At 41.6% G+C, this 18,245-nt stretch overlaps 2 protein-coding genes across 3 annotated transcripts in view; one reads left to right on the forward strand and one right to left on the reverse strand.

Annotated features, from left to right (window-relative positions):
* nphp4 (nephronophthisis 4) overlaps positions 1–12,659 on the reverse strand; it is a 209,845-nt gene extending 197,186 nt beyond the window's left edge. For both annotated transcript variants that reach the window (XM_082959999.1, XM_014135427.3), the window contains exons 1-3: positions 12,420–12,659; positions 12,005–12,168; positions 11,656–11,817 (exon numbers count right to left, since the gene is read on the reverse strand). In XM_082959999.1, the coding sequence (XP_082816125.1) occupies positions 11,656–11,817; positions 12,005–12,168; positions 12,420–12,453 (360 nt within the window). In that variant the 5' untranslated portion in view covers positions 12,454–12,659. The remainder of the gene's footprint in view (positions 1–11,655; positions 11,818–12,004; positions 12,169–12,419) is intronic.
* A 1,239-nt stretch (positions 12,660–13,898) lies between these two features.
* dffb (DNA fragmentation factor, beta polypeptide (caspase-activated DNase)) lies at positions 13,899–18,162 on the forward strand. The gene is made up of 7 exons (XM_014135434.3): positions 13,899–14,101; positions 14,240–14,366; positions 14,756–14,941; positions 15,095–15,174; positions 16,644–16,817; positions 16,957–17,057; positions 17,217–18,162. Exons 1-7 carry the CDS (start codon positions 13,979–13,981, stop codon positions 17,419–17,421), a joined length of 996 nt encoding a protein of 331 aa, XP_013990909.3. The 5' UTR covers positions 13,899–13,978; the 3' UTR covers positions 17,422–18,162.
* The last annotated feature ends 83 nt before the right edge of the window (positions 18,163–18,245 follow it).

Below are 18,245 nucleotides of genomic sequence, written 5' to 3' on the forward strand. Positions count from 1 at the left end.
GGGGCTGATGGGATCAGAAATGCAATTTGTTAATTGTTTCTGACCATTCAGGTGGACCTAAACTATGCCTTTTGCAGTAGAGTAGCCTCCAATATCTTTGGTTAATATACCAGGAGTTCCGAAACATGGTCAATTATTTCAGAGCATCTATCGTCAAATGTCTCAACATCCATAGTAATGATTTCCTTTTCAAGTCATTCCAAATTTCATCAAAGAACATTCAAAGTGCATTCTACAATTTTTGCATTAAAGTGGCACGTTTTCTGTTCCTTATCATCATAACTTGAAATGTTTGAACAATATGAACAAGACATTCATAAACCAAGGCATGTAAAAGAAAGGTGGAATTATAGAAGTATGTGTCTGACTGTTGAATGCAGTATTTTTGCTGCTTAAATGGTGTTTGAACAATAGGCATGGGGTTCATTCAATTTAGGATCAATTGAAAATTTGCTTAATTTATTAACTGAAAATGGCCATTCAACTCATCAATTGAATGAGCACATCATCCTAAATTGACCCCAACCTTGGTGAAGAAATCTATTTACGTCACTTTTATTATTGTGTTATTATCAAGCGACTGTTTAGTTTTATTATCAAGCCGCTGACAAATTCAGTCTGTGAACATGCCTTCAGGGTTAACATCATATAAGGCCAGCTATTAAATCCTAACAAAGGTTAGGCTACTCATAAAAGTTGATGGCACCAGAAAAACTTCTAGATTGGTTTTTGCAAGGGGAACACAGGCCCAGTCGTAAAATAGCCCTTCAGCAGAGCAAATAGATTAAAACATTGAGTGCTAAAACATTGTCACATTCTTAATAGCTTGTCGTCTGAGGGCTCTAATGTGAAATACATATGGCATATTGAGTCAAAACAACATTGGCCAACAGCTAGCCCAGTTACCCAGTTAACAATTCTAGGGAGAGAAAAATGTTTTTGTAATGTCACGCGTAATGTTCACTTGATGTTTGAGTGTCCAGTTTTACATTAGTTAGGGGAACATTCTACAGTATGTTACAACAAAAAACCCTGAGAACCTATTTAGAACGTTTTGGCATTAGAGTTAGGAAAACCTTTCCTTCGTGTCAAACTAAAACATACCCAGAACGTGGTTACCATGTTCTCAGAATACCAAATATTAATGTTCTAGACACGTTTCATGGTACATTGCAAAAACATTCATGTCTCCAGTAATGAGAGTTAGGAGAATATTCCATCAACGTCACACCAAACATACACAGAACATGGTTGCCATGTTCTCAGAATAAGACATTAACCCAATGAGTCCCATCGACGTGATTAAGGATTTCTAAGCCCTTTTAAACAGTGTGATTAACAGGGGCTGAGTTAGAGCGGTGTTTGAGAGACATGGGCAGATCCCGTAGAGGCCAAACGATTACAAGCTATCTATTAAAAGCTGAGACTCTTTGCTCTATGATGCTCACAAGCTACACGAGTCGTTAGAAGGTAAGGAGTTCTTCTACATAGAAGATCACAGGAAATCCCAGGACATAGTGCCTATAATACTGTAATAAGCTCACATAGTTGCTGTCAAACTCCAAACGCCACACAGTTGTTACTGACTAGTTGGATATTCATTTCCCACTGAGAAAACCATTTCTGTACTTACAGCATTCATATACATTCATTTTTACAGGCTTTTGCTTTGGCGGACCTTATTTTCTTAATTGACATTTGTCAATAAAACTAATGTATGCAACTGTTTCATGCCTATCGGTCTATAGGTTAATTTGCATAATTCCATGGAATGACATTGGAGTCAGAATTTTGTCATAAAACCGGAACACTGTCAGAGTCTACCAGATAACGGCTCTGTCTCTAGTCAGAGTGAGCCATGAGCAAGCCAGAGAAGACTCGTTGCTAGGCAACTCAGATGCAGACTGTAGCACAGAGAGCAGCTGCACAGAGGGAGAGACAGAGGTGCAGCATGCAGCAGCTAACAACAACAGCTAAGCTAGCAACCAAAAAAAGTTTCTCTCCTGTTCTACTGGCTTTTATCTAAACTTTCTGTCGTTGTCCAGAAGCCAAATGTGTGGTAGGCCACACAAGCTCACAGAATGGGACCACCAAGTGCTGTCCTCAGATGCAACACTCACTACTGAGTTCCAAAGTGCCTCTGGAAGCAACGTCAGCACAAGAACTGTTCGTCGGAAGCTTCATGAAATGGGTTTCCATGGCCGAACAGCCGCACACAAGCCTAAGATCACCATGCGCAATGCCAAGCGTCAGCTGGAGTGGTATAAAGCTCGTCGCCATTGAACTCTGGAGAAGTGGAAACGTTCTCTGGATTGATGAATCACGCTTCACCATCTGGCAGTCCGACAGGACGAATCTGGGTTTGGCGGATGCCAGGAGAACGCTACCTGCTCCAATACATAGTAACAACTGTACAGTTAGGTGGAGGATGAATAATGGTCTGGGGATGTTTTTCATGGTTCAGGCTAGGCCCCTAGTTCCAGTGAAGGGAAATCTTAACGCTACAGCATACAATGACATTCTAGACGAATCTGTGCTTCCAGCTTTGTGGCAACAGTTTGGGGAAGGCCCTTTCCTGTTTTAGCATGAGAATGCCCTCGTGCACAAAGCGAGGTCCATACAGAGATGGTTTGTCGAGATTGTTGTGGAAGAACTTGACTGGCCTGCACAGAGCTCGATGCAGGCCAGTCAAGTTCCTCTGTGCAGGCCAGTGAAGTTTAAGGTAGTTATAGCAGCAATATTAATACCCATGATTTTGGAATGAGATGTTTGACGAGCAGGTGTCCACATACTTTTGGTCATGTAGTGTATGTATTACTTGGTCTGCTTACAGTAGTTCAGTATGTTCAATAATAAGAGCCGATAGACTTGCTATTGTCTAGGGATGACCCCACTTAGTCGACTGGTCGGTCACTAGGGTGTTCTTCGAAAGAGATTTTATTTTTGTCGACCGAATGTATTATTATTTTTCCCCTTTATTTAAACTAGGCAAGTCAGTTAAGAACAAATTCTTATTTTCAATGACGGCCTAGGAACAGTGGGTTAACTGCCTTGTTCAGGGGCAGAACGACAGATCGTCAGCTCGGGGATTTGAACTTGCAACCTTTCGGTTACTAGCCCGACACCCGTCTGATATCAGTGAACTAATCCATTGCAGAGACCGGGGGGGGGGGTGGCACAGTCCAAGAAGAAAGGGGGTGTGGCTAAGATGTCTTTCTCCAGAATATGCTCTCTCCCGCCAATTTGTCATTTTATGAATTGTTTGCGTCTAACAATCCCCCATTTCATATCACCAATAGTTCATTTACCATTAATTTCTATCATTTCCAATCTACAATCTTTGTTTGGTTATGGTTGGGGTGGCAGGTAGCTTAGTGGTTAGAGCATTGGGCCAGTATCCAAAGGTCGCTAGATCGAATCCCAGAGCTGACAAGGTAAAAAAATCTGTCATTCTGCCCCTGAACAAGGCAGTTAACCCACTGTTCCTAGGCGTCATTGTAAATAAGATTTTGTTCTTAACTGACTTGCCTAGTTAAATAAAGGTTAAATAAAAAAAGGTTATTTATGTTAATGCATCAAATATATCATTATTCCAGTCTTTTACCGTTCTCATTGTCCGAGTGGACACGTTGTTTGCAGAGCGCACCGCCTATGCTACACTTGTGAGAAACAAGTTTTGGTTTATTTCATTCCATTTACGAGTTTTGTCAATTTAGTCATTGCCTTTGGTTTGGAGCGCTCCTGTCAATGTTGAGCAAGAACACGCACCTGATTATGCATAGAAGTAGGCCTATAGGCTACCTGGCCTAGGCACAAATATAGGCAAATAAATGTGCCCATTTGGGGATCTGATAGTACTTCTCTTTGGCTTAACGCACCACCATTAATGAGCATCTCAAAGTCATTTTTCCTTCACCTCAAACAGCAAGCAAACAAAGTCTGTTTTTACATACATTGAGAATGACAATAGAATGACAATCTTTCCAGCTCTCTCCCTTTTGGATTACCACTCAGTGTGAAAGGGAAAAATGTAATGCTCTGATCCAGTGGAAACGTCATAAAACAGTCCTGCCTGATTACTTCTTATCCCTTGCACAAATAGCCTACAGCTGTGTCTGTCCCGAGGTTTGTGGGCCCAGAAAATGTTATACAATGTTGCAAGTTTGCTAATGCAAGCTTCAGGCCAGACCCAAGTTAATAGTTGATACAATGCTTCAAGTTAGTTGCAGACAGGCCAACCTAGCCAATGTAATTCATATGATATTTATTTTTATCAGGATATTTTCTACCTGCAGGCTGCAATGTTTTTATTTGTTGGTTTTATGTAGGCTATTTCCATTGCCAGCTATGTGAAGTTACTTTTTAGGTTTGTATCATTTTAATTTAGATATCATTTTGATTAACCACATGACAATGATTTTGAGATTCTTTTGGTCATGTAGTGTATGTGGACACCTGCTCATTGAACCTCTAATTTCAAAATCACGGGCATAAATATGAAGTTGTCCCCCCTTTGCTGCTATATTAGCATCCACTCTTCTGGGAAGGCTTTCCACTAGATGTTGGAACATTGCTATGGGGACATCAGGTTGGGCACTGATGTTGGACGATTAGGCTCGCAGTCGGCGTTCCAATTCATCCCAATGGTGTTCGATGGGGTTGAGGTCAGGGCTCTGTGCAGGCCAGTCAAGTTCTTCCACACCAATCTCGAGAAACCATTTCTGTATGGACATCGCTCTGTGCATGGGGGCATTCTCATGCTGAAACAGGAAAGGTCCTTCCCCAAACTGTTGCAACAAAGTTGGAAGCACAGAAACATCTAGAATGTTATTGAATGGTGTAGCGTTAAGTCTTAATCCAAGATGGCGTAGCAGTCAGACGTCTTTGTCTTTGTCTTGTCTCGTCCCATGTATATATCTTTTTCTTCAATCATTTTAATATTTTTCCTACAAATCAACTTCAAAATACTCTCCTGCAACCCGCCTCACCCAATGTGGTGTGGATCCGTTTTTTTTTCTAAAGAATTTCTATTTACCTCCGAACTGGAATACCTCAACTGAAGCTAGCTAGCTAACTAGCTACCAGCTATCAGTCAGCTAACCTTTAGCTTGGAAAGCTCTCGCCAATTCATAGAACGAGTTTCAAACCAGACCATACCGGACCTATTTTTCTCTCCATATCCCCGGATTCCTACCGCAAAATCTGAACCCTTTCATCTGGATCATGGCTGCTAGCTAACCGCAACCCGGGTTGACTACTCCTGGCTAACGTTTCCGTCCCGGAGCAAACACCAACTAGCCTGGGGCAAGCCCATGCTAGACCCATCTCCCAGCTAGGGCTCCTGGGCTACTGCTGAAGCCCACTCCTCGGCTACAATATCCGGACCCCTTCTACTGCCGGTACGGGGCACGGAACCCCGCCGATCCCTCACGACTGGAATACCGACATAATCTGCCCGAGGATCCACAACAGGCCCCTCAGGCGCGACATCCCCTGAAGGCCCATTCTGCTAACCACGGCCTGCTAGCTATCTATAGCATATTGGACTGTTAGCTGATCCACCGGCCAGTTTCTTGGACCACTATACCCATTTTGCCAATTGGACTTGGACTCCTCTGCTACTTGGAACCCTACTAATTCCACGACTGGTCTATCGACGTCACCACACGAGGAGACAAAAACAGACTTTTCCCCCTCCCTGCTAGCCCCGGCCTGCTAACTGCTAGCTTGCTAGCCCGATAACTGTCTGAATCGCCGTGTCCCCAGCCAGCCCAACCACTCACTGGACCCATACGATCACTTGGCTACGCATGCCTCTCCCTAATATCAATATGCCTAGTCCATTACTGTCCTAGTGATTACTGTCGTATTTCACTGTAGAGACTATAGCCCTGCTCAATATGCCTTAACCAACCATGTTGTTCCACCTCCCACATATGCGATGACATCACCTGGTTTAAACGTCTCTAGAAACTATATCTCTCTCTCTTCATTACTCAATGCCTAGGTTTACCTCCAATGTACTCGCTTCCTACCATACCTTTGTCTGTACATTATGCCTTGAATCTATGCTATCGTGTCCAGAAACCTGCTCCCTTTACTCTCCATTCCGAACGTGCTAGACAGCCAGTTCTTATAGCCTTTAGCCGTACCCTTATCCTATTCCTCCTCTGCTCCTCTGGTGATGTAGAGTTTAATCCAGGACCTGTAGTGCCTAGCTCCACTCCTACTCCCCAAGTGCTCTCAATTGTTGACTTCTGTAACCGTAAAAGCCTTGGTTTCATGCATGTTAACATCAGAAGCCTACTCCCCAAGTTTGCTTTATTCACTGCTTTAGCACATTCTGCCAACCCGGATGTCTTAGCCTTGTCTGAATCCTGGCTTAGGAAAACCACCAAAAACCCTGAAATTTCCATCCCTAACTATAACATTTTCCACCAAGATAGAACTACTAAAGGGGGCAGAGTTGCAATATACTGCAGAGATAGCCTGCAGAGTTCTGTCATACTATCCAGGTCTGTTCTACTCTTAAAAATCCACCTTTCCAGAAGCAAGTCTCTCACCATTGCCGCTTGTTATAGACCCCCCTCAGCCCCCAGCTGTGCCCTGGACACCATATGTGAATTGATTGCCCCCCCATCTATCTTCTGAGCTCGTGCTGCTAGGTGACCTAAACTGGGACATGCTTGACACCCCGGCCATCCTACAATCTAAGCATTATTTATTTGAGGCTAAATTGATTTTATTGATGTGTTATATTAAGTTAAAATAAAGTGTTCATTCAGTATTGTTGTAATTGTCATTATTACAAATAAATAAAATAAATTGTCAAAATAAAAAATGTAATTAAAAAATATATATATAAAAAAAAAAAAAAATAGTTAAATAAAAAAATAATAATAATAAATACAAAAAATAATAATAATAATAATAATAATAATTCGCCCGATTAATCGGTATCGGCTTTTTTTGGTCCTCCAATAATTGGTATCGGTGTTGAAAAATCATAATCGGTCGACCTCTAGTTTATTCCATGTGTAACTCTGTGTTGTTGTATGTGTCGAACTGCTTTGCTTTATCTTGGCCAGGTCGCAGTTGCAAATGAGAACTTGTTCTCAACTAGCCTACCTCGTTAAATAAAGGTGAAATACATTTTTTTTTTTATTAACTGGAACTGAAGGGCCTAGCCCGAACTATGAAAAACAGCCCCAGACAATTATTCCTCCTCCACCAAGCTTTACAGTTGGCACTATGCATGCATTGGGACAGGTAGCGTTCTCCTGGCATTCGCCAAACCCAGATTCATCCGTTGGACTGCCAGATGGTAAAGCGTAATTTATCACTCCAGAGAACATGTTTCCACTGCTCCAGAGTCCAATGGCGGAGAGCTTTACACCGCTCCAGCCGACGCTGAGCATTGTGGATGGTGATCTTAGGCTTGTGTAACCGATGTGAAATGGCTAGTTAGTTAGCGGTGGTGCACGCTAATAGCATTTCAATCAGTGACGTCACTCGCTCTGAGACTTGAAGTAGGGTTTCCCCTTGCGTTGCAAGGGCCGCGGCTTTTGTGGCGCGATGGGTAACGATGCTTCGGTGGGTGTCAGTTGTTGATGTGTGCAAGGGTCCCTGGTTCGAGCCCAGGTTGGGGCGAAGAGAGGGACGGAACCTACACTGTTACATTGATGCTGTTGACCCGGATCATTGGTTGCTGCGGAAAAGGAGGAGGTCGAAGGGGGGGTGAGTGTAACCGATGTGAAATGGCTAGTTAGTTAGCGGTGGTGCGCGCTAATAGCATTTCAATCAGTGACGTCACTCGCTCTGAGACTTGAAGTAGGGTTTCCCCTTGCGTTGCAAGGGCCGCGGCTTTTGTGGCGCGATGGGTAACGATGCTTCGGTGGGTGTCAGTTGTTGATGTGTGCAAGGGTCCCTGGTTCGAGCCCAGGTTGGGGCAAAGAGAGGGACGGAACCTACACTTACACTTGTGTGCGGCCGTTCGGACATGGAAATCCATTTCATGAAGCTCCCGACAAACAGTTATTGTGCTGACGTTAATTCCAGAAGCTGTTTGGAACTTGGCAGTGAGTGTTGCAAACGAGGACAGATGATTTTCACTTGATACGTGCTTCAGCACTCAGTGGTCCTGTTCTGTGAGCTTGTGTGGCCTACCACTTCGCGGCTAAGCAGTTGTTGCTCCTAGACATTTCCACTTCACAATAATAGCACTTACAGTTGCTCTAGCAGGGAAGAAATTTGGAAAGGTGGCATCCTATGACAGTGCCACGTTGAAAGTCACTGAGCTCTTCAGTACGGGCCATTCTACTGCCAATGTTTGTCTATGGCATGGCTGTATGCTCGAGTTTATCCACCTGTCAGCAACAGGTGAAGACTATAATTAAATGAAACTGTTCCACCAACAATGTGCATATGAACACCTTAAATGGCACACAGATCGGTAGAAACAGTAAGATAAATTGGCATTCCACATGAGAAAGGTTGCCGACTCCTCATGTAGCCCATTACCGGCTACTTCAGGAGAGTAATGGCAGAACCTGTGAAAGCCAGCAGGAGTGGGAGTAGAATGGTCAGGTCAGGTTAAGGTTTTTTTCTTCTGGTTATCTTGCTCTCTAGCTCCCTCGAGTCATTCCTGTTTTATTTAATCAAACAGAGCACTTAAAGCATCAGACAAGCTCAATGCATATACAGTGACAAGAAAAAGTATGAACCCTTTGGAATTACCTGGATTTCTGCATAAATTGGTCATCAAATTTGATCTGATCTTTGTTATTCAACATGTCCTTACCTGGGATTTGAAGTTACAACCGCTTAGTTCACGACATTCCAATCTTCCTGCTACGCTACCATGTCTGTGTCAATGACTGATTTCACCTGCAATGCTACACTTTGCAATTCTAAGTAAATCTCAGCTCTTTTAAAATAAAAAAAACAAGTTATTTATTATAGTGATTAAGGAATAACATTAAAACCGTAATATGCCCCACCAGCATAAGACAACTATACAGAAACCCCCCAAATTACTGAAATAAGTCAATCAAATCAATGATGAGAGAATAGTAATTAACTGACACAGACATGGTGGCGTAGCAGGAAGATCTGAATGCCGTGAACCAAGAGGTTGTGAGTCCGAATCCCAGGTGAAGACATGTTGAATAATACTGTATAAATTAATATGCACAATGTAGGCATGCATGTCAAAGTGTGTCATATGTAAGTTGAAAACATTGTATGTTAAAAGCACTGTGTGTGGGTGTCTTTAACATTGGTTGCCAAAGCCTAGCACGCTGAAGAAGGGCTCATACCCAAAACGTTTGCGCAGCAATAAAAAAATTCAATTTAAATGTATTTACTGGAGTGCTGTCCCATTTCTGTTCTCTGGATTATATACGAGGATCCAGCACCCGATTTAAGTTTATATACGGTGGAGTCAGCACCTTGCCAACAGACAAATAGCTGTGAATGGATCAGTGGTTCACCAATCAGGGCCTTGATGGGCTCAGCAACAGTAACAAGGGGTGGTGTGTAAAGAAACATGTATTTTTTATTTTTTCAAATAACATTTCTTCGCAACCATCTGGCGACGTCCTAAAAATGTGTTTAAGGGCATCCCCTGAACAAGCTGGGAACCAGACAAAAACCTCAAGGGGACCATGACAGAACGTCCCGTTTTAAACATAATTGAAAACAGGAATGCTCTTGCAACGTTCCAATGAAACATGTCTAGAACAGTAATATCTTATATTCTGAGAAAATGGCAACCATGTTCTGTGTATGTTTGGTGTTACGCTGATGGAGTAGGTCGTTATGAATAAAACTTCACAATATGGTGCAGAGTGTTTGATTTGGCTGCTGGATGGCAAGGAGACCTCCAGCTCCGTAAAAACCCTTGACAACTGCACGCCGTTTTCAAGGAATTGTTAAATAAATGTTAACTGATTGTAATATCATCCCCTCTTGAAGAGCATAGTCAGAACTACAAATTTCAGATTATTCCACATCAATTGATCATGTAATTTCAAATAGCCTACGTTAGAGTAGCCTCACGATATCTCTCAATATTGGCCACTAACTGGACATTTGAGTGATATAAAATCAAAGTGAACTATACCTGACAAGTATGAGTGGCGTAGGTTCATTTCCCTATCCTTTGTGGGCTCTGCCTGTTAAGCAGCAGAAGGTTATGTTTGCCGATGTACTGTTAGCTGATAATGTTTTATTCATAATTACCTATATTTTCCTAACCCTCAGAAAAATGGACACTTGCATATTCTTGCAACGTTCCAAGGAAACGTGTCTAAAACATTGATATTGAATATTCTGAGAACATGGTAAACACGTTCTGGGTAAGTTATGTTTGACATTAAGGTAAGGGAAAAGTCTCTTGGAAACAGTCCTTGTCAATAAAACATCACAATACGGTGCAGAGCGTTCGATTTGGCTGCTGGGGGGCAATGAGACCCTCAGCTCTGCTAAAGCATGTTGTTTTCAAGGGATTGTTAAATACATTTTAACTATTTGGTTTTAATATCATCACCTCTTGAAGAGCCTAGTCTGAGCTACACATTTCCGATTATTCCACATTTAGCTCTATCATCAGAGCTGAATATTCAGAGAACATACTGCATGCTTTTCATGATCAGTAAACATCAATTCATCATGTATTTTCAGATACGTGAGGGTAGCCTCTCCATTTCACATGAAGAGGGTAGCCTCTCCATTTCCTATGAAAACGTTAGGTAACGACATGAGACTCCTAAAGGAACGTTCTCTAAAGTTGTGGGAATGTTTGTTGTTAGCATTTCAGCTAATTGTGGGCCAGCTCTCCCTTGAACAAACTCCTTATAACTGGTGTAAATACTGACCAATGGAAGGCTTTTTTGACACTTCCATTTTCCTTGGACATTCTAGCCCAGTCCAAAAACAACCATTGGCCTAGCCCATGCCCTTTTGGTGCCTGCAAATTTGGACGGACTAGTACAAACTGCTCAAAAACTAAGGCTCTCGTACCAGAGATGAGGCAAAAAGTAAACTTTTTGACATGTTACCCAACTGCCTTCAGTTCTGCAGTCAGCTTCGTTGGTAATTCACAGAGAAGCCAGCCAATCGCTTGTTGTTGTTTGTTTCTTATCATCGGTCTATTGTGCATAAGTACAAGGTATCAATCAAATCCAACTCAAATTATTGGCTTTCTTGTACCTCAGCAAATCCAGAGCTGCCTATCGTTATGGAAGTAAAAAAATATTCCAGCAAGAACATTCAATCAACTTAAAACGGTTTCCTCGAGTTGATTAAATAGGGCACTGGGTCTGGCCTCTTATGCCTGTCAAGACAACACAACACGTAAAGCTGATGCCATTGAAAGACTATGGGCTTGTTCGACATTACAGGCGACTCCCGACTACAAACCACCTTGCATGCTTACATAACTACTTATTGTTATTTGTATTATAGATCAGTAAGTCACAATGCATCACAGATGTGATGCCTTCAAACAGGGCCAGTGACTTTAGGTATCAACGGAGTAGGCACAAAGTGTCAACAGGGCGTATCAGCGTAAACCGCTCCTTTATCATACTAAAACCACTCAGGATAATGTGGTTGACAATGTTAACTGTGTGTTTCCCTAGAACAGTTGTGTACCTCATTAAACATTGCCCTGTTGACACCACTCATCTGTTGGGGCGAGCTCTTCCACGTTCTCCCGAAGAAGTGCTGGTGGCTGGTATCAAACAGGGAAACACTCAGCTGGTACTTGACTGGTTCCCTCTTTCGACTCCCTTCTGACTCCCCTTCCTTCTTCTCCTATGTGATGAGGGGAGTGGAAATGTTTGTAACTGGAAGTCAATTAGAAACGGGTCCCTAGCTAAACATTGGCAACTCTACTAACGTTTGTCTACCTACCAGGCTGGGCTAGAACCAAACTTGCGAATGACATTAGCGAGCTATACTCTTCGGATGCCAGGTTTATGCAAATACGGCGTAGGCCTACCCGTTGAATGTGAGGTCCATCAAGATGCTTCAGGATGATTTGGAAGCCTTGAGAATGGGTGTGAAATGAGTCCTGTGCCTGTCGAACAGTCTGGCTGTGTGGAGGAATCACCCGTCCTCTCTCAAACAGTCCTTTCCAGTCGTCGGTCATTGGATATTTCGAGTCTGCAGCAAAGTCAAATTTCGCTAGCTATATTTGGCTAAAACAACAACACCTAGCTTGCTAGCTAGTGGGTTTGGTTTGGTGAGTTTGCTATCAGTAAGTAACGTTAGCTAACATTATGACTTGTTCATTAAGATACCAAAGCGATAGTTGCACTATTCTCAAACCTCAGAAGATTACGTTACCCTAACTAGCTATGCTTGTAATTGTAGCAAGTAAAATGTCGCGCAGTTGTATAAAAATCACTGTTTACCCTCGCTTATTTGAAATCCTAGACCTCCAGGCATGTTGGCAACGGGGGACGCAAAATAGCTGACTTTCAAAAGGGGGTAAAGATTTAAAAGGTAATTAAATGAAGGTATGAATAGTAATACATCTTTTATCAAATCAACTGATATATTCAAAGATTAAAGATGTTAATTTTAAAATGGATTATGTAAATGCGGGATTACCAAATGACCTGAATGAAATTGTTCCATTACCCTATTTTCCCTCTCAATTGGGTTCTCCCGTCACTTGGCATCGGTTACTACGGTGATATTAACGTTGCTATGCCTTTTCTTCTTATTCGTTCAAAATGTACTAAAGAGATAGCGGGAGACCAGCACGTGTCCATATCGCCACCCTCTGGTTTGGGAAGGATACATACGGCTGGACATTGCGTGGCATTATATTCTCTGTGCAAAACGACCCTCATCCACAGACCCATCATTTACATTTGGATGTAAATACGGCCTTGTGTATACTGTAGTGGTCAGGGTGAGGAGGACCATAACAAATCCTAATCAATTGGACACCATCTTCTATCTTCCTAGGGATTGACTGTTAAAATACACTGGCCAATGCCACCACTAGGAGAAATGGGGAGAACTCGCATAGCACACTCACCAGCTGTTTTATTTTATTTAACCTTTATTTAACTAGGCAAGTCAGTTAAGAACAAATTCTTATGTACAATGACGGCCTACCAAAAGGCCTCCTGCAGGGACGGGGGCTGGTATTATTTATTTTAATTTTTTTAGAATATAGGACAAAACACACATCTTGACAAGAGACAACACTACATAAAGAGACACCTACGACAACAACATAGCAAAGCAGCAACACATGACAACACAGCATGGTAGCAGCACAAAACATGGAACAAACTTTATTGGGCACAGACAACAGCAAAAAGGGCAAGAAGGTGGAGACAACAATACATCACGCAAAGCAGCCACAACTGTCAGTAAGAGTGTCCATGATTGAGTTTTTAAATGAATAGTTTGAGATAAAACTGTCCACTTTGAGTGTTTATTGCAGCTCATTCCAGTCGCTAGCTGCAGCGAACTGAAAACACGAGCGACCTTTAACAGAATGTGACTGACAGAATGAGTATTGTATGTGGAGGGTGAGGGCTGCAGTAGATATCTCAGATGGGGGGGAGTGAGGCCTAAGCGTAGCTTGATGGTCTGTGAACTCTGGTCTAAATATGTCTATGCTCTGGACCAAAACTTGCATCCTAGAGAGCACATTTGTAAGAACGTATAATGTGGCCACACAATAGAATCAAGTAGGATACGGTTACCTATAAAATCAGGCACCTGACATACAGAATATAAGTACTATAACAATTGAGATCCTCTTCACCTTTTTATCTGCTACAGGATATTCTAGAAGCAACTGAGTGACAATGTCAACTGTGTGCACGTGCTGTTCTAAAACGCTAGATGGCAGTATATTGGATAATTTTCCAGCCTATCCTATAGCTGGCAGCATGCATCGTTTCTTTGTGCGTTTCTGCACATTGATCTTCATAGAAGAAAAGGCGCAATGTTTGGACTTAAAAAAAAACAACAAGTTGTCAAAATAAGAAGCCTGAATGAAACAAAAAAATATGGGGTGGCTGCAACAAGTCTGAAAGAGCTTCTCAAAAAGGGGAGTAAACTTCTACAGGTACGATTTCGTCCAGTAGCTTGCTATGTGTAGCCCATTCTACTGCTATTACCAGACCATAGACTTGCAACCAGGAAGTGGCGATAATGAAAGTTACTTTATTTTGTTTAAATTATTATGTGAATCATTTTCTTCTAGGTTCCACTCGTCGGTTCGCATATTTCCTTGTATGAAGATGGAACAGAATTGACAGAGGACTATTTCCGAAGTCTTCCAGACAATGCTGAACTTGTCCTTCTTGCCATGGATGAGAGATGGAGCGGATGTGAGTGAAACACTTTGTGGCATGCACAATGCACATTCATATAGGGTTTAGGACCTACTTTATGTAGCTGTGCATGGTAAATAAATGATAACAATACCAACTTAAATATGCACTTAAACAAATATGCATAACCTTGTGGTGATTGATTTGAAAAGGATGCATTGGTTAAAGTAATAGAAATATAGCCTTGCTTTCACTTGTAGGAAGAGCGGTAAACCACGCTCACGTATTGAGTAGCCTAACCATGCCTGTCAGTGATACTTGCCAGTGAGGCTGTCTGGGCTTCAAATACAGTCAGTTACATGGGTGCCATGACTTGGATGTTTAGGTTAACAGAGGTTGTTCTGTGAACCAATTGAAATAACTGTTATGATTTGTGATTATTTCAGTTGTCTGCGACATAGGCCGGTTGCTGGACACCGACAGGAACTCAGATCTTCTGATTGATGCAGCTAAGGGGCTTCTCTCTGACGAGCGGTCTCCAAAGAGACGCAGACTCCTGGGGGACCTGCTCCTACACTTGAAGGACAGCTCTGAGACTGAAAACAGAGAAGACGATGAAGACTGGTTCCAAGGTAACAAGTCCTCTATCTTGGGATGGATAGAAATTCTGCAGGAAACGATGTGGCAGCCAAAAGAAAGATGGAGAAAAATAAGAACATTTGTATTTTTTTATCTGAAACAAACTGTCTCTTTACGGTTATACCATTCTATTTTGGGGCTTTCAGGAATTGATGACAGATTTAAGACCAAATCGGGCTACATGAAGTACAACTGTGAGAGCAGGATTCGTGGATACATGAAGGAGGTGAAGCTCCAGAGCCTTCAAAGTATTCATACCACTTGACTTATTACACGTTGTGTTACAGCTTGAATTCAAAATTGATTCAATATTTTTTTATACATCTACACACAATACCCAATCATGACAAAGTGAAAACATGTTTTTAGAAATGTTAGCAAATGTAATACAGATATCAAATTTACATAAGTATTCACACCCATAAGTCAATACTTTGTAGAAGCACCTTTGGTAGCAATTCCAGCTGGCAAGTCTTTAAGAGCTTTCCACACATGGATTGTGCAGCATTTGCCCATTATTCTTTTCAAAATTCTTCAAGCTCTGTCAAGTTGGTTGTTGATCATTGCTAGAAAACCATTTTCAGGTCTTGCCATAGATTTTCAAGTAGATTTAAGTCCAAACTGTAATTCGGCCACTCAGGAACATTTGGCTTTTTGGTTAGCAAATCGTGTAGATTTGACCTTGTGTTTTACATTATTGTCCTGCTGAAAGGTGATTTAATCTCCTAGTGTCAGGTGGAAACCAGACTGAACCAGGTTTTCCTCTAGGATTTTGCCTGTGCTTAGCTCCATTCCATTTCTTTTTTATCCTGAGAAACTCCACGGTCCTTAACGATTACAAGCATACCCACATGATGCAGCCACCACTATGCTTGAAAATATGGAGAATGTATTGTATTTGCCACAAACATAACACTTTGAATTCAGGACAAAAAGTTAATTGTTTTGCCACATTTTTTGCAGTATTACTTTGGTGCCTTGTTGCATGTTTTGGAATATTTTTTTATTCTGTACAGGCTTCCTTTTCACTCTGTCATTTAGGTTAGTATTGTGGAGTAACTACAATGTTGTTGATCCATCCTCAGTCTTCTATGCCATTAAACTCTGGCTCGTGGGATATTCAATGTCTGCTTTTTTTTACATTTTATTTATCTACCAATAGGTGCCCTTATTTTCGAGACATTGAAAAACCTCCCTGGTCTTTGTGGTTTAATCTGTTTGAAATTCACTGCTTGACTGAGGGACCTTACAGATAATTGTACGTGTGGGGTACAGAGATGAGGCAGTCATTCAAAAATCATGTTAAACACTATTATTGCACAGAGTCAGTCCATGCAACTCATGTGACTTAAGGACATTTATACTCCTGAACTTTAGGCTCCGCAAGAAAGGGGTTGAATTCTTGACTCAAGACATTTCAGCTTTTCCTTTTAATTAATTTGTAAAAAAAACGTTAAAACAATTCCACTTTGATATTGAGGTACGGTGTCAGCAACAATCTCAATTTAATCAATTTTAAATTCCAGCTGTAACACAATGTGGGAAAAAGGGTGTGAATACTTTCTGGTGGCACTGTATATTACTGATGCTTTGGTTTTATGCTGAAAGTGATTGGCACTGTCAAGAAGTGACCCTCAAAAGCCTACTCCATACATACTGGAAATTGTAATCTGCCCTTTATTCTCTTATTCACAGGTGCATAGTTATGCTCAAACCATCCAAAAGCCTACACTCAAGGACGAATACAAAAAAACTGCAGAGTGCTTAGTGATGCAGCTGAAATCTGACAAGTACAATGGTTGCTACTTCAACAGGAAAGAAAAGGAACAAAATCGACTATGCACCCAGGAGGGATGGTTCTCCTGTCAGGTAACATTGATGAACCCGAAATTGGCTAACAGTGTCAGCATAGAGATTATAATGGTAACTAACAGGACCAGATCATGTTTGGCTCAGTAGCATCCTGTCTTACAGCCTGTGTCCTTTCCCATCACTCTCCTTTCCTCAGGGTGCTTTTGACCATGATGAATGCAAGTCCCTTCACTCAATCAACCCCTATGGAAACCGAGAGAGCAGGATTCTCTTTAGCACCTGGAACTTGGACCACGGGTGGGTTTAGTGAATAAAAGTTATAAATATTCAGAATGTTAAGATCAAAATTGTTTGTAAACAGTAACAAAAAAGCTTGCTTGATTATCAATTGCAATTGTTAAGGTCGTTTAAGGACAAGTTTTATCAAATCAAGACTGAAATCTCTTTCTGTCCCAGGATTGAAAAGAAGAGGACAGTCATTCCTACCCTGGTGGAAGCACTGCAGAAACACAAGAGCAGCAACATAAACCTGGACTATTTTTACAAACTGCTGTTTACTCGGGAGAATCTGAAGCTGGTACATATTGTATGCCATAAGAAAGGTGCCCATAACTTGCTCTGTGACAAAAGGAAAATTTACAAACAGGGCAAACGAAAATGATTCTTTAAAGTGAAGATGCAGGGTATATGTTTTTCTACTGTTTATTCTTGAATTTTGTATTTCTTTATTAACTAGCTAACGGATGAAGTGCAAGACGCATGATAACTGGTAAATATAACTAAATAATTATGGGCAGGGAACATTGTTTTCTGCTACTATCAGAACAGCTTATTTATTGATCATTTTGTGCTAGTGATTTTAAAGCACTCCATCATGAGCTATTGTTTGAGTAATAGTCAATGGACCAATCACAAATCGTCCCGAACCCTACTCACAGAGGTACATTCCGTTCGATTCAACGTTTGCTACATCGCGTGTCAGTTTGTACTGAACGACACGTTCCCCCCAATGCAGCGCACACCAGTCTTCAACAGCCTTTGAGGTACGTTTGGTGGGTGTGGCCTGATCAATATGGATGAGACCATTTCAAATGGCAAAATGTGTTGAACACACCATACAGTCGCTCTCTGGGCCACCATAATGACACCGTTCAACTATTCTCTCAGAACAATACCGCTTCCGTTGAAATGAAATGCTTAACATTGTTCTGTACTACTGAATGCACCCCTGGTGATCTGATAGGATTTGATTGGTATAAGCAAATGGTGAAACTTCCACCCCGCCTATCAGAGGGATAGGTGGAACTATTACCATATTGATTACATCAGTCAAATCCTCTGAGCTCCACAAGTGAATAGGGTGGGGGGGTTGAAATAAAGGTTTTACTATTGTTGGAGTCAAGCAGATTTGATGATTACAGCTGATTTGAGCGCAGCTCCATGGCTTGTAAGTGTAATTAGATAATTATGTGATAAAGTTCTGCT

Source organism: Salmo salar, chromosome 13, assembly GCF_965601325.2.
Source record: "Salmo salar chromosome 13, fSalSal1, whole genome shotgun sequence".
Classification (NCBI taxonomy): domain Eukaryota; kingdom Metazoa; phylum Chordata; class Actinopteri; order Salmoniformes; family Salmonidae; genus Salmo; species Salmo salar.